The following is a 26,804-nucleotide window of genomic DNA, read 5'->3' on the forward strand; positions in this document are numbered from 1 at the left end:
TTACTCGTAAGAGCCTGATCCTCTCACCTCTTGGCCAATTTTCCTCCTCCTTTTTGTCTTTTCCCATCAAGCTCCCCACTGTGACGGCGTCTCTCTCATCTTCTCTCCTCTCGTCTCCAGGATTGAACCCGCTCTGACTTTACGCTGTAATTTTACTTTTCAAAACATATTCCGCTGAGACTAATTCGGATTTCAAAATATTGGAATTTGATCGGTTTCATACACGCAGGTCGCTTTTAAAAACGCAGCGTGTACGAGAGTCTGTGAACGATAATGGGAAGCGTGGAGCTCGATAATCCCATTCATCGCCATGATGATACAGACAAGAGGAGACATTGATCACCGGCGATCAATAATGGGCCCTATTGATCAGGACAGCGGCTTGTCACCATGCAGATCACATTCCCCGGAGGAGTCCCGCCTCCCGGGGTGCAGTCCCGCTGCTTCATCATCGGCTTCGTGCGGCAACAGACGACAGGAGCTCTGATGAATGCGTAAAAATAACATGGCTGACGGAGCATTTTCACTTTGAACATAAGTGTTTAAGCTGTGATGAACGGGCCTATACTCGAAATGATCATCAAACTTTGATGACACGTTCCCATTTTAGAAAAGTTTAGCTGTTCCGTGTTGCCCATCTGTCTCGAATACCCGCTCGCAATTACAACTCGTTCGGGCAACTCGTCCCAGCGCGATCCCGATTATTCTTGGAGCTCACCCAAAATGGCCGCCTTCTTTTTGGATACTTACAACTTTTCAGTTGGCGTACAATAATTCAGAAGACTAAGACTTTAGGACTAAAACCTTTTTGATTTGTGTTTAATGAACACTAAGCTATAGAATTTTAATGTCAGAGGTACCTTCAAAGCTGTCCAAGTAGTTCTCCAGTAGTACTTAGTGTCAAAAAAAGTTTGAGAAACACACATTTAGCACCTTTTACACTACACACAGACACACTGACAGCAAAATGTAACACAGCGAATGTTGCCGTAGAAACGCCAAAAACACAATTGGCGCCATTGCCTGTGTCATGATCACCACATTGGCGGCGAGAGAAGGCAACAGATGTGATGGAGCGCTTTCCTTAAATATTAGCGAGGAGAAAGGGGAGAAAAAAAATGGAATCATCCGGTTAGCACAAGATGTTGACTGTGTGTTGTCTGGTTTGGACAGACCAACGGACAGCTGCGTGTGAAGACAGTTGCTCGCTTCCATCCATGACGCACTTGGCGTCCGGTCCCGGCCGGTTCTCTCCAACAGCTACATTTCTGGATGATTATTGCTTTATTTAATTATGTTCATGAACATTCAAGAGTGCTGCTAACAGTCGGGCAAATTTATTTTGGCGCTGCAGTGAAACTCTTAATGTTTAAGTCAATAAGAAGCTTTCAAGAATCGTTTTTTAATGGGGAAAAATGAATTTTAATATTCACTACTACAGAGTCAATCGGGAAATCAATTCTGCCTAGCAACTCGTGGCAAAGGCGGGAAAAGAGCACTTATATTGCTGCAGTTGTTTACATTTCGAGTTTTTATTATATTGAATTAGAATGGTGTAATATTTGGAGTTTTGGAAGCACCTTGCTCCAAAGTGATCTGCTCAAACATGCACAGGTGCAGCAGGGGTGGGAAGGGGGCGGGGCTAATGTTGCATCGGTTCTTCTCCTCTCGCCTCGAGGCTCTGTGGCAAGGGCGGCCAATAGTTCTCCTTTTTTGCTTGTGGAGGATTTAACAAGAGGAAAAAGGTGCAGCTGCAAGTGTTTGATCAGCCTGCCAATACAACTCAAAAACGGGTCAAGCCTGAAGATAAAACGGAAACAAATGGAAGAAATTGAGGGCGGGGAAGAAGAAGCCGTAATGAGTACTTTTGCCAGGATGAATTAGAACGAGGATTCTTTTCAGTATTTTTTCTTGTAGTATTCTCACGTACACTTAAGGTTGCAAATGTCTCGATCGGGAAAACTTTCCGAAGTGCCATCCGTCAGTCCTTAAAAAGAAAAACCTCCGTAAGCCTTTCACTGAACCTCACAGCGGCGTTAGCACAGTAGCAGCTTCTACGCCCCCCCTCCCTCCCCCTTGTGCCCTTGCTTTCTCATTGGCTTTATGTCTCCCAGGACAGTGCTCAGAAATGTTGAAACGGGGCCTGGCCCTCCGAGCAAAGAGGCGAGAGTCGTGGAAGCCAAGTTAAACAAGGACGCTTCCGTTTTTAAAGAGCGATCAGCTTCAGAACGAAGCACTTTAAAATCTATTGACAAGAAATAGAAAAGATAAAAAGCTTATTGAGAGCAGTTGTCGGACATCGAGTGGCTTTATTTTTGACCAACGAGCGTGTGTAATTAATTGCAATTCTTGTGTGTGTTTGCCCAATTAAATAGGTGGGGACCGATTCTTTCAAACCAAAATGGCCGACTTTTAGTTACAGTCTTTGAGATTTGGGATGTGTCTTGTTATGATACAAATGTCCACCCAAATTTATGTCAACGAACCTCTCCAATCTTACTACTGAGTGAGTTCGGGACAATTCTGAGCTAAATAAGTAAAAAATCGAGGATTTGATAGTTACTCCCGCAGTCAGCCGCACCGACATTGATTGTGATTGCAGCCTTTGAGGGCATCAGTCATAACGTCTCAGGCCGAGAGAGATGATAGATTTCGAGGGTGCCCGCGCCTGTGTGCGTCTTTTAATGAAACCAGAGAGAGAAAGGAAATTCTTATCGCATCGCTCCGGTGAGGGCAAACGTTTGCAATTATCTGCCAGTCTGGCGGCAAAGAAGAAAACACCTGGTGTCAGTGGTGCGAGCACACTCGTCCAACTATTGTACACGTGAGCGGTTACTCGCGTACACTTTCTCTCTCGGCGAGTCTTTGTTGTAGGCGCGCCTCACGCAATGCTGTGAAGAGTGTGTGTCGTCTTTGTGCGTGCCTCCTGTTCTCTTACGGTGATGTCAACGCCGCGGGGCACTTGTGTCCTTACCTGCATTTTTTTTGCTCTTTGTTCTATTATTATTACGATCTAACATTGTCATACTTTGAGGGACTTTTACTTTAAGGTGGCTCACAATTCTGAGATTCTGGGTTTGAATCTCAATGTTAGTATCGGTACTAAAGGTAGTAAGGTATCGGCACTCTCTACGAGCTTGAGTAGTGGTATCGGTGGATCCAGAGTTGCTGTTGATGTTCCTGCCTCCCCGCATGCGTGACCACGTCTATCGCGTAAGAGCTTGCGTGCTCCGTAGCGTGCCGCCACCGCCGCCGATGTTTGTTCATGTCATGCCAATTGAACACGGCTTATGTCCCGGGTTTGATATTAAATCCCGACGCCGAGGGGCTAGCTTGCTTTGCTGCGCTGATCAGATAAGCGCCAGAGGGAAGGTGGATTTAAATGCTTTTAGTAATCACAATCCAAACAATCCCCCCACCCCACCCGCGCTACGTTACAATCCGCGGGGGGCTCTACTCCGCATCCCAACTTGGGGATTTCCATTAATACCGTTCGGGGCCTCACTACTACAGAAAAATGTCTTCGCCAAGTATGGCGGCGGCGTGGCCGACCTGCTATATTCGACAAGTCGCTCAAGGCGTGATGAAATATTCACAAGGTTGAGTGTTACGGCGTTATGTGGCGCTGGGAAGCTTTTTAAGGTCAACCTTCACCGAAATAAAAGTCTCACTTGCCGAGCTTGTCCTCTTTCCCCTCTGCTGATCTCGCATGGAAGGGGAGGGCGGCGGTAGTGACAGTCGCTATTCTCCTGTGACTTTCCTTCTGTGTGTCACCAACTCATACACCCCACCCCACCCCTCGCTAAGGGCGTGAAAGTTGGGAGAGTTTCCACAGAGACGGTCTCGGGTCGTCGCGTGTGTATTTGTGAGTCATGCGGGATCGGAGCTCGCCTTCCCTCACCCCGACTGTTTTACATTAGCGAGGCACGCGGAGGAGTCTTGCAATATTCATCACGTCGGAATTAACAGAACTGTCAGTCACAGCAGTTAGCGCGTGTCCTCCAGCCATTTCCACGTCGCATCCTGGGCCGCCGCCATCTTCTACCACTTCCAATGCCAAACTGGTTCATATCATCGCCACACTTTGTCACTCTCAAACGAATTTGGAGAATCTGAAATAGCAAGTTCAATTGCCACTGGAGTACTTTGAATGAAAAACAAATACAGTGACGGTGGATTCCTAGGAAATCATAATGTCCCGTTCCTAGTGAGCTAGTTCGTTTTCCATGAAATTCCTTTGCTTCCAAAACGTCGACACGGTGTGACAATCTGCGGGGCGGCGCGGGGCGATAATGAAACTTCCTCCCGTCGCTTTTATTAGGGATAATCTCACTTTTGAAGACGCCACGGAAACAGCGAGAAACCCCGACACCTTCCTACCTTTATCTCACTTCCTCCCGTCGTTTTTCACACCTCAGAACTTTGCGGGTTAGCGGCGGGTCAAGGCGAAGGCGGGTCTGAAGGGGTCTCCTGCGGGCATCTAATTGAGCGCTGTCTAGTTAATTGTTTGTGCATGGGAGGGGGAGCAATCAATCTGTTTTTTTTTTTTACTGCCATCACTTGAGGGGACGTGGTGGGTGGCTTCGGGGAAAAGGGGGCGGCTGACAATGAAGCTGGCAGACGCACAAGACGCAACACGCAGCAGCTTTGCCAAATCCTGCCTCGCAGACACACACACACACACACACGTTTAGACCCTCGTCCTGCCAAAACACCACGGCCAGACGCTCCTGGGAGGGCTCGGTGAGTCTGCCCCGAGTCAGAGGCCAACTATCGATCGGAGGCGGCAACATGAGAGCGGCTCGGGTCATGCGGGGCCGGCAGGCAGACAGATGAGAATGCCGACAACGAGGACCCCCCCCCTCACCCACCTCACTGCTCATCCTCACCCTTTGCAACACACAGCCGCCTCTCTTTACATTTTTTATTTTTCATAACTAACAAAAGGATCAGCGAGCCGCATTTGACACATCAATGGCAACCCGAAATGAATCCTGACTAATGGTATCTAATTGTCGTCTTTATCTTTTCATCTGGATCCACTGGTTCAGATTATTACGCTCTTAATATATAATATATATAATTAATGTGAGGCGCGCAACTGCCGTGTCAATTAACATATTAATGGCGTCTGTGAATAATAATAGCATTTGCATATTGGGCTAATCAGCTCATTTGCATGTGTTTGCTTGTCTTTAAGGCTGTTTCGCTCCACGACGAAGTGTTGCAAGTCAGTGAGAGCTGATTTGCATTGTAAATCTGTCGTCCTCCCCCCCTGCGGAGAGTGCCAGAGAGGTTCCTGTGTGGTTTTCAGAGTGGGGAATTTTGCTGCAAAAACTCACCTGAATTATTTAGTCCTACTTTTAAGGAGATCATACGCGCTCGTGATCTCATTTGAGCATCCCCCTGCCCGCCTCCCACCAGCGTATTTTCGAAAATTCTCGCCATTATTGAGCGGGAGATCTAACGATCAAATATGGACATAAGAAAAGAACTTATTTGGTGGAATGTGAGCTCGGACTGTCTATTCTTCCAACCGTGAGGTCTTGTGGGGTCCTTCCACTATTTTTTAATGCATTTGTCGAGCGACCTTTTTATAAGCGAACAATGGCCGACCGGGCCGAGCGATTCAGATAGACTCGAGGGATAAAGTCGGAAAAAGGTCACTTGAAACGGGAGGATCCGCAGAGACCACCGCTGTGTCCGTGTACTCGGCCCTCCAGAGACCAGACACCGAACAGCAGATGAATGCCCACTTATTGGAAACGGTTTGAAAAAAGTAGTGTGCTTGTAAAAGGAGAACTGTAGCTTTTGTGGAAATATTGTCATTGTACGTACATAAAGGTTTGTTGAAAAGCAAGTAGAGCAAAGCCGTGGGCTTTATATACACATTTGGAAAGAAATAGGATCATGTTGCTAGCTGAAGCTAGCCCATTCGCCGCTAACTGTCATAACAGCGGCAGCCGGACCACAAAATGGCGGCAGGGAGCAAGGGCAGCAATACAAAGTGTAACTTTATCACCAGATCATTAAATCCAATAATGAGCCAACACCAACTGTGTTCTAATCAGACACTTGTTGGAAAATGGCTGATGCTAATATTAGCTAGTGCTAATATAGTGAGTGATATTTTCAATTTTCAAAATATGTCTTCACATGAAAATGATCCTTGATTAAAAAAAATACTGTAGTTTAACAATTTTATAATCGAGTTATCTAGGGAATGATTTTTAATTGTGTTGAAAAAATGTACACTTGCTCCCTGCGCGGTTGGAAGAAGCTCACAGGTCGTAACTAGCCGTTATCGTAAACCGTTAGTTGGTCTGCTTGTAAGTCCACTAGTAAACATTTTAAAGCATTGATTGATGGAGCTCTGTTGCTGAATCCGTTCAATCTTGTCAGTCGTTTGTAGTCTTTTTTGTTTTGTTCATATGCCGTCAAACGCTTTTTATCTTGGCCCCAATTAAAACAAAACAATAATTTCTCCTTGGACGCTGACAAAAAGCTTGTGTTGTCGGCAAGGCTTGTGTTCTCTAGCGTGTGTTCTCCAAGTCAAGCGACTTTGGTCAGGCGGACCCTCTGGATCCTCTCCAGGCGCCGATGGCTGTTCACCTGGCTCGGCGTTTGGCTTTGGTAATTAACAGAAGCAAGCAGTGGAAAGTCGCACCTGTTCCTGCCTGACTAACCCGAAGCCTACAACCACCCGGCTCGAGTTCCCCTTTGATAATCCGTGCGCCCCGGCTCGTGGGACCTAACGGCACTCAAGTGTGCACTTGTGCTGATTTACCATCCAAAAAATAAAAAACCAGAACAAGAGGAGCATTAACAAGAGATGAAGACAAAGGAGAGACTTGCCCTTGCATGATGTATTGTAGTAATTACCTCCTCCAAGGACGAGACGTTATAATGTTTTTTTTCTGAGATCATGCACCAATTTGGATTTCGTAAGCTCTCAATTACTACTGTACTTACATTATTGTTCAATCGAATCATTTTGACTCAGGGCCTCCTGTGTGAAGGTTGGGTCCTTGCAACCATAATGAGGACAATGCTCTGGGTAATACACTGGTTGAATGACAGGAGACATCTGTTTTATTTATGCCTAGCCCGAGGCTTTGATTTGAAAATCTATATTTTTCCAAATGCCACTCGAGTTTGGCGGACTCCAAATATTTTAGCCTTGGTGGTTATTTTACCTTCCGAGCATGAAGGCCGCTACCACGAAGCGCTTCCGTCGCTGTATGTAGGTCGGAGTCGGCGCACCTTCATCTCTCGTCTCGTCGCATATGTGCGTGCTTGACCGAGGTAGACGAGAGAGGAGGTAGGCGAGTGACAGCCGCATTTTGGAAATTGGGACGTGGCAATGCTGTGTCAGGATCTCCCGATGACCACTCGGCCCATCCCGAAGCCGGGTAACCTTGGCAGGCAGATTGGGGTCACTACCATCCAATTGGATACATCACAAAATGCACACCGTTGCACAATGCTTCACATCGCCTTGTTTTATTTATGAAGCGACGCTTCGTGACAAAAGTTACTTCAAGGCACTTTGAATATGGGACCGTGTTCTTTTTCGGATGTAGAAACCAGAATCCAAAAATGAATAGTATCAACAATCCTTCTAACATGACAAATGGAGATGTAGCGCCCCGACTGCATTATCCACAATGTTTACATCTCCGCAAAACATCTTAACACGCCGCCTGTAATCAAACCGCGTGAATAACAGCAGAGTGCCGAGCTTCAAAGTTGGGTTGCCTTGCGAAAATAGCCCTAAATTAGGATCTTTACAGGCAAAGCCTGTCTTGTTGGGGTGGGTGGAGGGGGAATACGCCGTGTTGATAAGCCCCAGTGCACTCGTCATCGGCCTAATTTATGTGCGGGCACATTAAAGGCTGGAAGCTGCCGGAGTTACGAGTGCAAAGGCAAAGGTGTGGGTCATTTATTTACATGCGAGCGTGAAGGGAGTGCCGCCGACACACAGCGAGTTCGATTCCGATATTGTAGATTATTTTCCGATGCGATACCGGAAGTGGATTAGGTCTCTTAAATCACCAGTAAAGGTTCGCCGCAGATATATAAACATCCAGTCCAAAGTAACAAAGACCGCGCGAGTGTCTTTGACAAGAGTCTACCTGACAAATAACTTGAAATGACATGCCATCGACTGCTGTCCAAGTGGCCCGCTGAAGATGTGACAGAATAATGAGATGAAATTCTCAATGACACAAAAGATGGATACTTCCATTGTACGGCGTGTGGAATGGATGAAAAGAAAGCCCAGCCTATTTTTAAATGTCACTCTCTCTTTTTTATGTTCTGGATCTCTGCTCCACTTTGTGCTACACATCTAAAGTGGGTCAACATCACATGTGGCACCCCTGTGGGCTGCTCTGTGTGCATATGAAAACGCGTGTGTGTGTGTCTGTGACAATCAAGTTATGATCATGTCTTCATATCCTGAACACACACACACACACACACACACACAGTTACAGCTTGTCTTTAGTTTACGAGCGATTCCCAAAGGTGACTCAACAATTATGAATCCATTTCATTTAATCACCTTTTATCTTGGCCAGTTAGGAGTGAACACGCGTTATCTGCAAAGGGGTTTAACTCTATTGAGACCCTTTTTTAATGGAAAGTGATCTATGGATGGGCTGCCGTAAAGTTCACATTAAAAGTCACCGATAACATTCAAGTCAATGCGCTTCGTTCTTTCGCTAATCTGGCAGTGAAGGACAGAGGAGGGGAAAAAAAAAATGCGTAAAAGTTTGTGTCGCCAGCAGAGGCAGTAGACGGACAAGCAAATTATTGTGATTCCACACAATAATAGACTCTACGTCTTGATAAAAAGGTCTACTCCTTCCATTGAGATTGAAATTGTATCATGAAAATTAATTTCTCTAAAACGTCTTATACGTATGTTCAATTCTTTACATTTCACTAAACTGGCAAAACAACAAAACAAAAAATAACGTGTGTCATATTTATGTTCGTGTGGTGTTCCACAGGGTTCTATCTTGGGGCCCCTGCTATGAAAGCATGTTATATTTCGTTTCACTGCTGTTATGTGGCTGGGGCGACAAATTCAACAGATTCTCCCTTCTTAATGAAATATCACAGAAATGGTTCGTGTAGTCATTGTGAAACCTTGCATGCCGTTTGGTGAAAATGTGTCCCGTGGGGATGGATGGGGTGCAACTCAAGTGATCAAAACAATACGAGGCTTTTGCCTCGGAGGAGGTTATAAGGATCGGATCAAGCAGAACCTGCCGGGATAACGCGAGAGCCGTGATCCGAGCGAAGTTCAATTTCCTAACATTAGCATAATCACGCTATCGTCGCTGGCTCGCCGTCTTGTAAGTTATCACTCACTCTTGTTGTTTAGCCCTCGCAGTTAGGCTGAATTATTCATTTGCCTCTATCGATTTGCCAGGCTGACGACATTGACGACGCAGGAAGACTGATAATTCACCCGTGTCTAATTTGACCCCGGCTGCTTTGGAACTTCCAATTTGTTGGAAATATATGTCCGTCATTCCAACCTCTATGATATCAACACTACAGAAGGCGTTAGTGTGATAGCGCAGGTGGACCACCGAGGTCACTTCCCGGCAGGGCGTCACGGGGCCGAGCGTTGATGGGTGACGCTCGCCCGCCTCCTGTCCCGGCAGACGTAATGAGCGCTGACAAGGTCGGCGCTTGCCACGAGAGATCACAAGACCGCGCCGGAGAAGGCCGAGCCGTATAGCGAAAACAATCTAACCGACTGCCGCCGCTGCCACTACGGAATATTCACGCGTTTTGCAAACCTGACAACCTGTGTGCGTGTTCGCCTGAAGATCCAATTTGTCACCCCAAAAGTGACAAAAAAAATTCACACTGACGATTTTGCCGGGATTCTGCTCGATGGAGAAAATACGATTTCCACCCCGAGTCAACACAAAAGCCATAAACTTCAACATCTGGTCTTCTTTTATTGTGCCCAATTGAATTTGGACCAATTCACCGTGGATGGCCGGTCGGTTGCTCTTTCCACAAACTTCTTTGCGAAGGTTAATGGAATGTGTAGAAAGTTCACCTTGTAAAATGGCTTTAATTCAAGCTTAAACCTTAATAAAGTTAGCGCACCGTGACGTAAGGAGAAAGCTTCTATTTATCTCACCATTAAAGTTTGGAGAGGCTACTCTTATTTAAAAGTTACTTGGGCTTGCATGTTCATATGATTGCATTCATGAACAAAACTATAACCTATACAGTATAGCAGTGCTGTATGTCATCTATACGATCTTATTGGCTCCTTGTTTTTTTTTTCCCAAAGTGACGAATCGTTTGTCGACTCTAGTGCGTGTCTCTCCGTTGAATAAAGTGCGAGGTCTCTCTTCTCCTCCTCCTTTCCCTTTTGCGTTTACCGCTTTGACAACCTCACCAGTCCTGTTTGATATCCTCACACAGCTCTGCACATTCCCTTGTCTCATTTACATTCCCTTAAAGCACACGTCCATTAAAGTCACTCCGCCCACCCCCATCTCGCCCCCTCATTCCCTCATGCTGCTGTCAAATAGCCGACTCGTCTTTTATTCCCTATTGCCACAGCTAAAAAAAAAAAAAAAAAAAAGATTCAAATATTCATGTAGTGTTAGTACGTGGCAAAAACAAGGGATTTTACCAATTGTTGTCTTTCGTGGCAGAATATTATATTTCTGCGAGTGTTGAGGTGTTGCTCCACCTTTTGTGTTCACGTTTCAGTTGCTTAAAGTGGTCAAACAGCATGGTGATGCTAATGCTAATGTAAGATAACAAGCTAATAATGACTTTGTTGTCTTATGTTAGCATTGTTAGCGGACTCTAAATCAAAGCTATTTGGCTAACACAATGTGCAAGTCTGTTTTCCTTTGTCTTTAATTTGTCAGTAAACTGACTGTGCAAATAAACAGCTTGAAGCCTTGACAATTTTGTTTTTCAAGAATGACTAATTCTACCTGACAAACTGCTGCTTACTGTGAGTTACTTGAGTTCAGCATCTCAAATCACAGCAAAATGGCCTCCAGTGATGTAATTTGCCCAATCAGTATTCAACCCTTTACAAGCCTTTAAAGTCCTCGTTCATTGAAGTCTGTCTGTTCTTTCACTCCTCGCTGCCTCACGCCGCTGCCAGATCGCCGACTCGGAGGGAGTCTTATATTCCCGCTCCACGCCGCAGCCTCTCCTCGCCGCTCACGACTCAGTAATCAAACACACGAGTCCTCATACGCAGGCCATTACAAGAGCTCGGATGTTCCGTCTACACGAGGCCCCGGCTTGATGGTGTTATTATAAAAACAACCCGGCCTTGACTAACACATCCGAGTAAAACGGAGACGTGTTAGGATGGTCTGACCCCCCTCGAACTTGCCAGACGAGCGGCATTTTCCGTTGCTTCTCGCCGCTGCCGCCGAGTGTCAATGCAAATGTAAAAGAATCGGTTTGTTTTGAAGCAACGATATCTAATGCTATTATGTTACCTTTGCTAGCGATAGCGTCATCGAAAAGGATTTGGGAGATTAGAGATATGGACCCAACGGGAAGATAACAGAAAAAAGGGCGGGGGGGGGGGGGGGGGGGGAGACAGGAGGCTGCCCGCTTTATACGAGATGCTATCATATTCTATGCGGTGGTATTGATTCAGGCTTTCTACTGCAGATGTCCACTGTACAGATGGAGGATTCAAAAAAGGGAAGGGGGGAAGGGGTTACACAATAGTGCTTAAAATGGCCTTCCTAAGGGTGCATACAACTTTGACTCTTCTGCTTTGGCCCATCTTACGATAAGCGCTGCTAATTTGGCTTTTTTATTTTGTAGCTAAACTATAATGGCCTTGGAACTTTAGGGGATCAAAATAAGGCTACAAAGCCAGGGGGTAATTTTAGTTGCAGAAACGCTTCAGGTCCCATAAGCAGAAGCTTCATTAAAGTTAGGATGCAAGGACTAAAAGATTCCCTAAATTAAAAGTATGTGGCCTTCCGCGCTAAGGTGGAGGAAACGGCGCTTTATTGCTGTCGGAAGTGTGATAGTCGTTTTTTTTTGCAACGTGAAAATTCCCATCAGCAAACAAATGGCATTGATAGTTTTGTTTTCTTGGTAGGGCTTATTAAAACGTTAAATCAAATTCACAGTTAGATACCAGCATGCTTGTTTTTAATAGTAGATTTTTAAAGACTATGCAAAGTGAATTCGGAGATTTGTTTCCGTTTTCGGAAAAAAAAACAAAATCTTCACCTTAATCCGTGCTCAGTGACACACTTTGTGGTCTGGCATGAGCCTCCCTCGCTCACTAAATAATTTCTACCACTAGCGCATGTAATTTGCGAGCTCGGTTTGCCCTGTTAGCTAGCTTGCTAGCTGTTAGCTAGCTGCCCATATTATTTTTGTTTGATGTAAGATGTTTGTCAAAGCTTCATTCTATTTTCTTGATCTTTTGGCAGGTTTGTTTACATTTCTTTCTGGCACCATATTAATTTGCATCTTCATTTGGTCCATTGCGTCTGTTATGCCAATAAATTCTGCATTCTTCTCTCTGATGTCAAAAGTGGGATGACAGGCAAACTTTTATCCTCCTGCTAACCGCCGCCTGCCATCGACCAAAACAAAGGCCGATGATAATTGGATTTTCTTGGCGGAGTTTATGAAACCATTAAATCAAATTGGCGTCAGTCGTCAAATTTTTGACAGCCGACACTCGACGAGACCGGATGGCCTCGCTTGGAGGGGGTGATGAGGATTACCGCATCACTCAGATGATTATATCCGTTTAAGAAAGTGATTAGTTTTATGGCTAAGGTGTAATTAATGCTTTCCTTTCTGCTTTTATTGCACCACCTTCTTGTATTGCTCCCTGTAGTCCAAAGGCGGGTCAGTGGAAGGGGGTGGGGCTCGGGGGTTGAGTACAAATTGTGACAAAGTTTCAGCAGCGATGCGTCACGGGCAGAATTAAACCCCCCTAGGCGACGTATACCTCTTCTGTCATCCTCAGCGGTCCCATCAAACTGAGATAATCGTCGCCGTGTCTGAAAATAAAAAAAAAGACAATTGTGTCTCCTTCTTGATTTATTCCAATTTGCGTCCGAACCTCCGGATTATTTTTTGTCGTGATTACTAATATTTCATGCGGCACCGCTCTGTGATTTGTAAGCGAAACGTGATTGTGCCGTCTGCTCGCCGCCTGTTGCTAGGAACCAAATCATTGCCTCCCTTTTTACCGTCATCTTCGGCACAAACAGGAAATGGAAAAGACGTGATGGAAACATTCGGGGTGACCGCCGGGCTAATCTGTCGACTAGTTCTTAAACAAATGCGTTTCCACGTTTTTGTTCCACTTGCCACTTTGCTTCCCTCAGGTCTTCGTTCACGCCGAGACAGAGCCGGTTTTGAAATGTGTTGAGATGCCGGCGGGCTTTGTGTGTGCGACGTCTTTGGCACCCCTAAGTTGTGAAACCCAAACTGCAATCAGCAGCAGTGCGCAAGAGAAATGACTGACACCCTCTGGAATTTTTTTTTAGCGCCTAGCGTCGTTTGGTTTTGTCCACGCAGCGTGTCCGTCCGTCTCTGCGTAGCGCAAGACACCAAGCCGAACTTCACCAGCTTTTCCTCATTGTTCAGCAAAACCCGTCGACGCGAGCCCTTTGTTCCTTTTCCATTCGCGTCGGGTAATGTTCCGAAAAGCTTCTTCTTTTTTTTTGTGTGATGGAAAAATGGCCCTCGTCAGCCGCCCTGCATTAAGAGACACCCTGTTCTGGATGGAAAGCAAACTGATCTTAATGATCGCTGTGATTATCAAAATGATCCAGCGCAAGAGGATAATGAGGCTATTTGCTTTGGATCAAGGCCATCCGCAAATGAAGAGCGGCTGGCGGGAAAAGAGATAACGCCAGCCGGTCGGCGATGCCACTGACACGGACGCTTTCCGTCTCCTCGCCTGCGAACGTTCCCGACGGCGGCGTGAAATCGCTCATCTTGCGGCCAGTGCTCTCGTGGGGATGTCGTGTTTTCTGCTCTATTAAAATAGCGCCGCATGCATTCTGGGGCCAAAGGTCAGTGTGCGGCCTCGGGCTCATCGTATCTCGCTACATTGGAAGTTAGTACAGATGCACGCAGGCTGTTTTTTTTTTTTTTTTTTTTTAATCTCCTTTGAGACTTGTTTTTCCTATAAAATAAATAATTGAATTCATAAAATATTTGTATAATTATATTTTATATTATACAATGATATTATTTATATAATTATATTATAATTTCCTATAAAATATAAAAAATCGTTTAATCAATTCAATTTTCGAACCCAGTTTAAAGTGAAGTAAAATGGTATTTTCCGCCAGAAGAAAACATTTTTCAAGAATGCTTTTCACCGAAACAAATCTCCCCCGATTCATTTGTCCGAGGAAAACACTTCCTTACCTCATTTGTTGCTGGCTTTCTTGCGTTTGCTATTAACTGTGCTTGCCCTCCTTTTCTCTGCTTTCCTCGTCCTGTCGCACCGTTGTTTCCCGCAATCCGTCATTCCTTCCTACTACATTAAAAGCGCACCTTGCTCACTTTCCTACTTTTTTGGGTCACAAAATAGAAACCATTTTTTTCCACCTCGCACTTTTCCCTCCATCGCTGTCATTATGACCTCCCTCCCTACTCTCCTCGACTACTGAGGCCACAGGAGAGCTATTGTCCAAAGGTACAGACTGAAGCAGTTACCAAGGGGGGGGACTGATTTTTCTTATTAAGAGCTGAAAGTTTAAGAGAGGAAAAGAAACAAGGGGCCTTGGCTCGAAGGGGTGCAGCCGATTTCTGAGCGTTAAATTGCAGAGAGGAGGGGAGCCTCCATCCTCGAGCACATCTATTACCAGTTATTACTGTCTCTTTACTCTTGTTTTTCTCTTGTCTTCACTCCCTCCGGGCTTGTCCTTTTCTTTCGGCTGCTGGTCAACTTCGCCGCCGACACAAACACCTGATTTAAAGCCGGAGCACGCGGCGTCTACGTCGAGTACGTTCAGGAAGATGCGGCTTCCGCCTCACGTTTCCCCCCCCCCCCCCCTCTCCTCACGCTCTTCATTGCATCGGTGCTCGTCGCCGGCACACTAATCCGCCCGGCGACACCCAGCAGGTCGCAGCTTTGGGCCGGGCAGTGCCACCGGGGAGATGGGTAAATATCAGAGAAGGTCAGCGCCAGGAGGGGTGCGAGGAAGAGGAAGAGGAGGGAAAGCCAAATGAGGGATGATGAAGGGATGGCACAGAGATGAGCACATGGCAACTTGAAACCAAATAAAACCGGCTAATTCCCGAAAATATTGAAGGTCTTTTTTGTCGGCTATTTTAGTTCTGTTTTTTTTTTTTAGTTTGTCAATTGATTAGCTATCGATCGAGAGGTGACAGTATACTTGTATTAACAATTTATAAGGATGTCGGTGGCGTCCATGAAATAAACAAGATCGAGGTCGGCGGGGATGAAAGCAATCCTCCGAAAGCCGTCCAATCCAGAAAGAACGAGCCACGCGCAGACGGTGGCGGGTGAGCTCAGCAGGAGCGAGCCTTGGCACTCACGTCTCGACTGTTTACGCTCTTTAAGCCCCCAGAGGGCCGGAGCGGGTTTACTGTCAAAAATCAAGAGCTAAAGTTCCAGATTGTGCTTTATTTCATTAGGCAAATGAGATGTGCGAGTCCTGCGGCACTGCCGACTCACATACACAATGAATATTTTTTCAGAGCGCACATGTTGAATATGGCCGCATTAATGGCCTCGCGACATATGTCGCATGTCTGATTCAATCAAGCATCCAATCGTAGCGGAGTGACGAAGCGCTCGTGGTGACAGCTGTCGCCGCGGCGGGCCGCACGCCGCCGCCTCCGTCTCCATCAATCTACCTGAGCGTCGCGGCTACGCCACGCCGAGCTGTAAACCAACAACGCTGACATATTCTCTTGTCTCTTCCCTTTTAGGTTGTCCCCCAGAGAGGGTGTAAGCTGAGCCCGCCCATCGCCTTCCGCCGCTCCCCCTTCACCGACCGCCATCCATCATGGCTCTCGCAGTCTGGATTTGGTTGACGTGCGCCGTGGCTCTCGGCAACGTTGCGCCGTCCTCTCAAGGTGCCTCAGAACGATTATTACTGGTTAATACGGAAAGCAGATATCAGTTGCAGTTCTAGGACTGACCTGTAGGAGGCAGTTGTGCCGCCGTAATACACAGCAAAGAAGTAAAAGTATATTTACAGGAAGCTAGGCTAAATGTTAGCTTATCACACACACAAACACGAGTACATTTGTGTGCTTTGACATCTGCGACTTTTTTACTTAACTCATATTTCACTCTCAACACAAAAGAAAAGAAAATTGGACCCAGCTTGTAACTTTCAAAACTAACCGGCTAATTAGGGCACGCCAAAGTACATTAAAGAGAAATAATACGTTTTTTATACTTGTGTGTTTATATCGCTAATTTGTTCGAAGCCACAACTTTAGAACTGTGTGGCAGACATACTGGTACAATCGCAAAAAACAAACAAACTTTGGACTCTTCTTCACAGCGCTGGCTAGCTAAGCTTGTGGGGGCTTGTGTTACATTTTGGCTTTGTTCCACAATGTTTATGTGAGGCTTCCAAAAAAGTGTCACTTGAATTTCCTCAATGAGGACCATGTTTTTGTTTTTGTATCCCTCATGAATGGATTTCCCCCCCCCCTTCCTTGACTAAACAGACATATTGCAAAGATGACAATGCCAGGATTCATCAGACTCAAATTATGAAAGAGAGACATACTTTTTTCAGTCCGGGCCATAACCACATTAGGATGTTTTTGGGATTGGTCCAACACAACCCGACATCAATCAGATATTGGCCCAAAAATGAAAGAGAATCTTGATGAAAATGAATCGAGTGACACGCCAAAGCAAATGAATGCTGTAATCAAGGCAAAACAGTGAATCAAACGCTGTAATTCTTTTACTCGCCTCCTGCCGGATAGCATACTGTACATTCAATATTGTTTATTTATAAACTCCAAGCCGCATAATTCGTTGCTTCCTTGACCCACTACGACTCGGCGCACCATGCGTTCAGACGAAGGTTATCGCAAACGAGCATGTAATATTTACACGTGAGCCGCGCCGTGTAGCTTGTAAGCGTATCGACTTGCTGACCAGGCTAGAAAGCAAACGTGGTGCAAGCTTGTGGAGGGAGAGGGGGGGGGGGGTCTACGTGTGAATGTCAAAAACGTTTGCCGACGAGTCGGAGCGTGGCCGAGGTAGAAGAGCGCAATCCGTGCGTGTAATGATAGCAGATGTGCGGCTCATCGCGTGCCCTGCACCGTAATGCAATTTCATTTCATGATTGTGTGACTGCGGAAGAGCATTTTTCTTCATGTTTATTATTTTTAGTTCATTGCAGTCTTGATAAGAAAAGTAGTTCACAGCAAAACACTTTTTGCTTCATTTTAATGGAAGTCATGCTGCTCCTTCTGGTATTTGTCACGTCTCTAAAATTCCCCCCCCCAAAAAAAAAGATTATTAATCGATTGACTCGATGCCAACCAATTCCTATCCTCCCCATGATTTTGTATTCACCAGTCAAAAATCCCATTGAGGGAGATGCTTTTTCAAATTTTCAGGTTTTACATTCGAATCATTTCAAAATGCATTCCACATCCTTCCCGCATTTTTAAGACCAGCTGCACTTTCTAATGTGTGTGTGTGTGTGTGTGTGTGTACGCGATGCTTTTTCACGCCTGGCAGCAGGTGACCCGGTTAGGCAGCGTGACGCTGGAGGAGGAGGAGTCCGAGGGGCTGCTGGGTGTTCTGCTAGTGGCCTGACACACAGACGGCAGCTCACCATCTGCTGCAACGCTCCCAGTCAGCACCGTGCCAACTAGCCTCTGGGTGACGGACATTTAGCAAGCTGAGGGGGTGTTGGGGGGGGAGGGAGGAGCGGTCGCCATGGTGCGATGCCAGTTGATGAAGCCGTAGCGGAGCAAAAGCAGGAGGGAGTGGGGCCGGGGATGTAAATATTTGTTGTTTGTGCTTGTGTCAGCGGCGCGATTAGCATTCCCCGCCGTGTTAGTTGACCACCAAGTCGAGTTGCAGCCGCTTTGTTTTGGTTCTGCTCCTTTTGTGGCGTTACACACGTTCGCCCTCTGTCACATTTGCCCTTTGGCGCTGTTTTGTTCTGCAGTGGAAGCTCATTAACAGAGTGCTTGGAGTTCCGTATGTGACGTACGTTGAATTCTTTCATTACATGCCAAACAATAAAATTGTCACCTTTGCAGAAAATGTTTAAAGGGGACAATTATGGAAAATGTAGTTTAGAGAGCTGTGCATGCAAATAGTTGTGTGCCTACTCATCAAGTGTGAAATTAACAAATGTTGTTTTGTTCTTTGCTTATTTCTGAAATTGTGAAAATGCCACCCGTTGTCCACTTTGACCCTTTTGTTACATAACATTGCGATTATTTATATAAAATCTGTGCCCACGCCAAGTTTTTAAGAAGATAGAGAACTATTTTCAAGTGATGGCACAGCTATCATCCAAAACTCGACTGAGAGGTAAGCAGAGCTGCGCTGAGTTTAATTGGCTGCAAAAAGGGTGATCTGTTTTAGGCAGTAGGGTAGGAACTTCATCTTTGTTATTTTCTGCACTATCAATATGCAATAAGGTCCTCTTATTTAAAATAGGGGTGGAAATGAAAACTTAGTTTTAATCCAATGCTTCAAATTATGCTAGCAAGTGATGGCGCGCGTATACCGCAGTGGCTAGCGAGGTCATGCGTCTTGCCTGTCTATATGCAGCGCATTTGAGAGGGTACAAGGCATCCGGCTATGCGAGCCGACCCCTCAGACAGCATTAATAATGCATTCCTAATCAATTCAACGTGTACCCAGGCCTGAGGCGCTAGCGCAAATCTTTTCTCCACGCTAATGGACTCCGGCACACGTGTATGTAAAAAGATCCACGCTCGCCCCCGCAGCACCGTGCTGCTCATTTGGGCCGCACAGTTTTAATTAATTTATTTAATTTCCTTTTATTGCCATGACCCGAGGATCGGGACGAGAGAGGAGAAAGAACAACAGAGATGGAATTTAGCCCAATAGGCCTTTTTGTGATGTGACGAGAACCTTTTAAGACGGCTAATGAGAACCTATTTCGGAGGCGGCAGGTTCATTGCACTTGGCTTCACCGTATAATGCGCACGCCTTCCCCTCTTGTCTCTTTAAACCTAATATTATAGCCGATTATCATTCGATAATATAGGGGTAACTCAAGCGTGACCTAATCGGCATTTTGCTTTGAGATCAATTCAATTTTAAATTTAAAAAAATCAACCTAGTGTCTTATTTTTATATTGAATAACAAGAAACAAACAGTAAAGTTGTGTGCGGCCTAAGTGCAAGCTAGCTCCCTCCAACCTGCCCCACAAACGTCCTAACAGAATGGCACGTTACCTGACAAATGTGGAACGTTCCATCGATTTTTCGTGACGTCGAGCCCCCCCAAACTCACACCAACCTCCCTCTGAAAGTCCATTAGGCCGGCCTAATGCGGCAAACATGGCAGGCCCGCCGTGGCGTATGTGATGAAGCCACCCCCCCCCCGACGCCCCGGCTTTCATTTAGCACACCGCTAACCTCGCCGCGGCGCGCACCGCCGTGCGCTATTTCACGGCTGTGGCAGCACGGCCATTATAAGGCTATTTGTAAGTCATTTCGCCACATAATGCTTGTGACATGTTTCAATTTGCAAATGCGCTCACGTAGCCTCATGCGTCTTACTTGTGTTCCACGCCAGGGCGGGAACTGGCTTAGTAGTTTAATCTCGTATAATATAACCGTCCTCCCCTTCTCGTCCCTGTGTTTTTTTTTTTCTTTTCAATTACATTTTCTGTTATACACGTGCGCCCGCATTCTATCTATGATATATAGACTCACTAGACACTTGATTTGCTCCACTTGCACAGGCCTACGCGATGTCGGCATCAAAATCATGTTGTCCATAAAGCGACCATACTATTCGACACAACTCTACAATAGTAAACATACATTTCATCCCCTGCGCAATTTGGAACCAAATCAGAAACACGCAAGTGACTTGTGTGCAAAATTCTCAAGCATAATGGCATGTGACAATTAAGGTGTTTAGGCGGGATCAATGGTTAACAAAATAGCTGTGCTAGCTAAGATGCTAAGTTAGCATTATCTCTGTGAACAAGCCGACGAGTTTTTGGAATGTAGAAACAATTTAAAAACGAGTAGAAGTGATAAATGTAACTGTTGATTTGCTAATTCCAGGTAGCATCTAAATCCCCTCAGTTCCATTTGCTCACCTTTTGTTTTATTTTTATTTGTGTCTTGGTTATACAGTTTTCAGTGATTTTTATTTTTTATTTTTTTTGCAGTGTCCCACCAAATCAGACTTTTCTATACATGGCAATCCATGACCACATCTTTCTATATTAACTGTGGCCTTCACTTCAGTATAGAAATATACAGCATTACTGTGGCGATCGGATAATATTGAAATTACAATTTTACCGCCTCTCTTAATTCATAACACAATTGATTTCCTGGTAGTCGAGTGAATAACATTGAGAGGCGACGCCGCTAACCTCGCTATTGTTATTGTTTCTGTAGATTTAATAATTCACTAAGTGATGGCGCCGCATTGCCTTCATATTTTTGTTTTTTGTACATCTGCGTCACTTTTGTCCATAGTTGTCAACATCTTTTGAGTAAATGTATACACTCGCACTTACTTTCATCAGTTCCTAATGCACTTCACAACTCTTAAGGCGCCGCGTTCATTAAAAGCGCCGCCGTCTGATAGAAGACTCGACCTTCCCCGGCACTTTCAAATTTCAAAAAAGCCTTTGTTTGCACATAATATATTCAGCAAAGCGCACCATGTAGAAAGTATGTGCATCTCCCTATTTTCAACTGGCACGAACTAAGAAACAAAGACGCATTTCATTTTTATTTTAATCTTCGTGCTAATGTGTGTAAATGACAGCTTGGCGTGGGAATAAGGAATAGTTGCGCATGTGTGAATGGCTGACTTGACTTTAGCATACAAAAAGAAGGTAAACGTCACATTTCAAAGGAGTTACTTCAAATAGTTATGGATTCGATTAGTCGTTACTGCAAAAAAAAATGGCTCAAATATATTCGAGTAGCTTGTTAGCGACGTCACTGATTGTCAACAACTGGAGGATCCTCTAGAAGCAAACATTTTGAATTGAATTGGACACGGCACACTCATAATTAATTTTACAAGTTGATATTTACCTTTCTTGTGTTGTTAAAATTTCTCTTGCCTCCCGGGTGTCAGATGAACCAATTCTGAACCGCAAAATCAATGCCAACGTTTGCTGAACGTTTGAAGCTTGCTAACACATTGAGAAGTTTGTTTGCTTTGTGTCTGTATGTATTATTAAATGAGAAGAGTCTGACTACTTTATTTATTCATTTATTTGGCGCCGTTCAAGTTTGAGGCACCTCGGGCTGCCAAATTTGTTATCTCGAGTTCCCGGTTGCCTCGTACTCTTATTAGCAAGAGCGGCGGTGGTCTGGTTTCTTCTTGGATGATGTATCCATTTTCTCTTTTCTCACCTCGGTCGAGACTACGTGATGATGTGACAGCTCTCGCCCAAAATACTTTCCCGTCTTCACCTTCTGGCACTTTGCTATAAACGCACGTCTCTCACGGTTGTCGGAGCTCCGCCGCACGTGTTTTTCGCCGTCACCGACTGGCGGCCCCTGCTCTTTGCGGGGGCTTTCAAAGTCCTGGGCCGAGAGCGGCGGATCACACGGCGGGCCCTAGCTTGCCAAAGGTTAATGGACGGCCTTTGAACATGAATCACGAGTCGGGGGAGGCGGCGGCGGAGGAGCCGCGTTTTTTGAAGATGACACTCTGCTGTCCTGTGTGTCCCATGTTTGAATGCTTCTATTTATTTTTTTTTATTTTGGTTTCTGTGTTTGCCGTATCAACGCGTGGCAGTGTTTGTGTCTTGATGTTTGTGTTTGGATGTATGTTGCCTCGTGTACATTGATCCAAACACTTCAAACATTGTTCGTACAAAAAGCCTGCCGGGCTGTATGTGCTGTTGTGTGATATTTGAACACACACATTTACATCTGACTAGATATTACGACAACATACCATGCAAATAGTTGCTCTAAATTCTCTTTTTAAAAAATGGCTTGCATTATCTGATAGAAACATGTGGCGGACGCATCAAAAGAACGAGGCAGTTAAGTGTAAAAGTATGAATGGATTTTCTTTCCGGTAAAATTTAATCAGGCATTTAGTTTTAAGTGAAGAAAACAGGGTTAAAAGGAGGCCAAGTAAGACGGCAAGCAAAGACGGCAGCGTTCAACAAGCGTTATACTGCTTAAGTGTCTTTTATCGGTGCCAGCGTAAATTTGAGGTCAGGAGCGCGGCGGCCATTACTGCACAATCAAGTTGCATCCATATTACATATTGGATGGGCTTACTGGTAGACACCCGACTGCAGGAGGCCAAATATTAGCACGGTTGAGGCTTTGGCCCGTCACCGTCTAAGGAGGTTAATTAAGTGTCTAATGCGGAGGCAGGCCCGAGCTTTGACACTCATCTTCCCTAACAGGTCTCTGGATACGATTTGCAACTCTTCGGAATGCGCGGGCATTTTTCTGACAGGGAGCCTCGCCCTCCTCGCTCGCCTCCACACTTTGCCTCTCGGCTGTTGGCCTCTCTTCTTTCCTACCCGTTCTTGGCTTTCACACTAGCACGTCTCGCTCAGGCAGAGGTCGCTCGTTGCGAGCCGGATCTACTCGGTTACTTAAGTAACGTTTGAATCGATATCGAGGTGAATCGAGTCAATTCTATGCAAACCTTCAGGTTCTGACCCATTGGAGTTTGAAGCCCACAGTGAGGTTTTGTTAAGGCCCTTGTTTTGATTTCTCTCCGAACTTGACAATAGGAACAAAAATGTACAGTGGCAAAGTTAACCAGGCTTGATTATTTCTTCGTTCCCGCCAGCGTTGTCGATGTGTGATGCGCGTCGCAAACAAACGGCCAGTAGCATAGCTTCTGTCTCCCTTGGTGGAAAATATTTTACAGCTCATACATGGACGGGCTGATTTTTATTTTGAGGCTAAGTCTTCTACCCTCCCCTTCTGGAGTTCTTTTTTTTTTTCTTTTTTTATTGCATAATTAGGCACCAGAGCTAGCGATGAAGTGCTTTGACAGTATGAGCACGTCCCGTCTTGCCTCGCTCCTCAACTGTGTGTGTGTGTTTGTGTGTTTGTGTGTGTTGGCATCCCAGTGGCTGTCTTAATCTCCCCCGCCATGCCTGCTAGGTCTCCCTGAAGCAAAGTTTGTCAACAAGCGGGAGTTCTGGAGGTCGAATCCGGATGAGTTTTTTTTGCCTGTGAGACTATATTTTGGTATTTTTTACAAATATGAGACAGTACTTGTTTATGTCCTTTCCAATTGGGGCTTGTTTGATTCTCCCTTGACTGATGTAATGTCATGGATGACTCTGTAATACCGTTTATTTGGCTCGGATGTTATTCGAGCCTTTCTTGTGATCACATTTCATCACTGTCAGTATTTTTTTTTTTTTGTGCCTTCCGACCCTGGGAAGGAGAAGGCGACTGGTGAGTCGCCTAAACAGTCACTCCTCATCTCGTCTCAGTTGGCTATCCGAGAATTAGCTAGTATGGACAAAAGTATTAGGACACCTCCTAATCAATTCAAGACAGTGAATTTAGAAATGTGTTTCTTAATGTATGTGTATATCAAAAAGATGCCAAAGCCTCTGGACTGGTTTTTGTAGAGCTCATCCACCTGAAAACACAATTCCGGAGTAGAAATTTACATTCTGTAACAGAACAAGGTGGAGAGACAGAGAGAGAGAAAGAAAATCTTCTTAGCTCGCTGACTGACAGTTTTGGCTGTCACTGCAGCCTTGGTGAGAGCTGTCACTGCTTCCTTTTGTATCGTTATGAAGGTGGTAGGCAGCACGAAGCCGTGTCTCACTGAGGTGCCGATTGAACAGATTTGGCATGATGGATACAAGAAGAACCGTGACCTCAACCCTGTCCAAATTCCCACTCCAAAAGCAGAAGCTGTTAAAACTCCAAAATGGGGCTTTCACTCTGTATTTTCTTGCATTTTCTCATCAATTTAATGTGCGGCTGTCCCAATACTTTTGCCCACATCGTGTAGCTCGCCAAGACCTTTAGGTTTGTCTCGGGATGTCGCAACCCCTCAGCTCGAAGGCGATTGCGCGAATGTGGCAGTCGTAGCGACTCATTAGGCTAACTTAGGCGCTAAGTGAGTGGCGAGGATCCGAGCCCGCTAAACTGATGAATTGCCAGAGACGCTTTTCGGCTGCGTCGGGATTCTCCCCCCCCCCATCGCTGTCCCCCGTGAATGCGGGATGAGTTGTGTTCCTGGCCAGCGTGGAGGCCAGTCGAAGGACAAAGAAGATAGAAGACAAAGCGGGACTTTGACGTCCGCAATTTCCCGGCACTGCCTCGGTTTGACTTTTCTTTGGCTCTATGCTTGAGTGCAATGCTAATGAGCAGCATTAAGAGATAAGTGCTGGAGCAGACAGGAGGTCTTAACGTGCCTCGTCACATCACGGGTCCAGAAAGACAACAAGTTGGCGGGCGAGCACCACAAGTTGGATGTCCTGATGAAGACACGCCACCCGTGACATTCCTCATTTGTTAATACTTTCCAGTGTGATCATTTTCTTTTATTAAACTAAGTGCTTTTCAGGGACTAAATTGAATGAATCACATTTCACTTCATGGACAGCTATTGACTGTTGCTAGACATGTTCAGGGGTTCTGCACAGGTTGTCAGAAATGTCAACGCTAACATACCACCGTCAGATTTGGGCGGGAAAAAAAAAAAATTGGACAAATCCCAAAAGCTGAAGCTTCCAAAACGTCCCAAAAAAGCTGACAGCTCCGCGTGGATACGGCGGGATCAAGTTGTGCACCGCATGTGAAATAGTTCTCTGGGAATGTCAAGGGGAATTTAGCCGGACTGGGAAAAGCTTGCCAAGTCCGTAACTCTTATTGTTATGACAGTTTGAATGTTTAGTTACGTAGCATGATTGAAGTTTTTTGGCTAATTCCGAATGTTGTTGACATTTGCCATCATAATTGAAACCAATGGGGAGGATGAATCAATGTTTACACCGCTGGGCCAATGTCCCAACTTGTGTTTACATGGCTTTGTATTGTGTGTATTTCCTGTGTCCAGTAAAACAAAGTAGATCTTAAGACGCATTATTTGATCCGCCGTGTAAATGCAGCCTTTTGTTGAAGACGGAACTTTTCATCCTTTTATTTTCATTGTGCGGCGAGCGTCGTTAATGGCTAAGAGTCCTCATTTTGCCGGCGCATTGACTGTGGCGCAACAAAAGAGAAGCGACCGCTCAGTGCCGTAATAGGTGGAAAAAAGAGCAAGCTCGAGAGGAAGGGGATGGGAAAAAAAATATTCTTGTCAGACGCTCCAAACATCCATTCACCCTCAGGCATTAATTACTGTGCAAGGATAATGATTCAAATCCAATCATCTTTCTCTCTTGCTCTTAATTTGTAGCTTCCATTATAAAGGCAAGCACTTCAGCCCCACGCGTCCGTCACCCTGGAGTAATACCGTCCGTGCCGTGCTTCATAGAATCAGAGAATTAGAATTTGACACCAAGAACCACCTAAAAAAATTCACCTGTTACTGCCATCATGCCCACGTTAACTCACTTCACTGCCGTTCACATTTTTACTCGTCAACCGGAATCCAGACGTTTAATGCCAGCGACGAATAGATTTGGCAATTAAATTTTTCCGTAGGTAAGGAAAAGGGTCTCGTACATCGTTTCTGTAAAATTCAAGTTTGAGAACCGCTGTAATGACCAACAGATGATGCATTGGATTTGTGATCAGTAAAGCTTTCGAGCAGAAGATAAATATTAACCCGTGAATCTTAAGCTCGTGGTTGTTGATCGTGAAGCAGTGAAATGCTAGCATGTGGGAAGTTGGACAAAGAGTGTGTAGGGGTATGACCGAAACAAATGCATTGAAATGAGAATTGGACGACAATTGGAGAATCACTGCCATAGGAGATGAGTCATAATCTCACCAAGGGATTAGACGCAGCCATACATACGGCTTCTGCTGAGGACGACACTTTGTCATCCGGTTGTTGTGACACACACGACTCAATGCTGAATGCGTGTGCGTGTTTGCGCTAGTTGGCCGCGGCGACCCTGAAAGCGTAATGGACTCCCATGCAGTGAAGGACAATCGTAGCTCATGGCCGGTTCAAACTCATCCTTTGCTCGTCTCAGCTCAGCTCCTCTCCAGCGAGGCCTCCGGCCATCTGGCTGGATGCACACGCTTCCTTTTGCTTCCTCACACACACAGCCATGCACACATCAGTAAAGTTGAACTCCATTCAAACGTGAATGCAAAGTACAGCCTGATGTGCTGATGTCAGCGTAAAAAAAAACAACTTCCCAGCGACGCAAACTTTGTGAGTTTCAGCAGCGAATGACTTCAAGTGTAATAATGGCTGTAATCTCGTCGTACACTCACTTACGTAATCTAATGGGACCCCGTGCAACTGCCCCAAATCACCCCCTGGCAAGCACTAACAGTCCTGAAAATGTCCTTTTCAATGGTTTGCCAACTTTTTAAAATAAGAACCACCTAAAAATTCCAACTCTCGACTCTTGTAAGAATAAATTATATTGACGAAAACTGCACTGCCCAAGTCAGATAGCGTAAGCAA

The 26,804-nt window shown here is 45.4% G+C and overlaps 1 protein-coding gene across 6 annotated transcripts in view; it reads left to right on the top strand.

Moving 5' to 3' along the window:
• adgrl1a (adhesion G protein-coupled receptor L1a) overlaps positions 1-26,804 on the top strand; it is a 123,840-nt gene that overhangs the window by 61,112 nt on the left and 35,924 nt on the right. For all 6 annotated transcript variants that reach the window (XM_085933115.1, XM_085933114.1, XM_085933119.1 and 3 more), the window contains one exon: positions 15,973-16,119. In XM_085933115.1, the coding sequence (XP_085789241.1) occupies positions 16,050-16,119 (70 nt within the window). In that variant the 5' untranslated portion in view covers positions 15,973-16,049. The remainder of the gene's footprint in view (positions 1-15,972; positions 16,120-26,804) is intronic.

Source organism: Syngnathus leptorhynchus, chromosome 16 (genome assembly GCF_054491065.1).
Source record: "Syngnathus leptorhynchus isolate UIUO chromosome 16, UIUO_Slep, whole genome shotgun sequence".
Taxonomy (NCBI): domain Eukaryota; kingdom Metazoa; phylum Chordata; class Actinopteri; order Syngnathiformes; family Syngnathidae; genus Syngnathus; species Syngnathus leptorhynchus.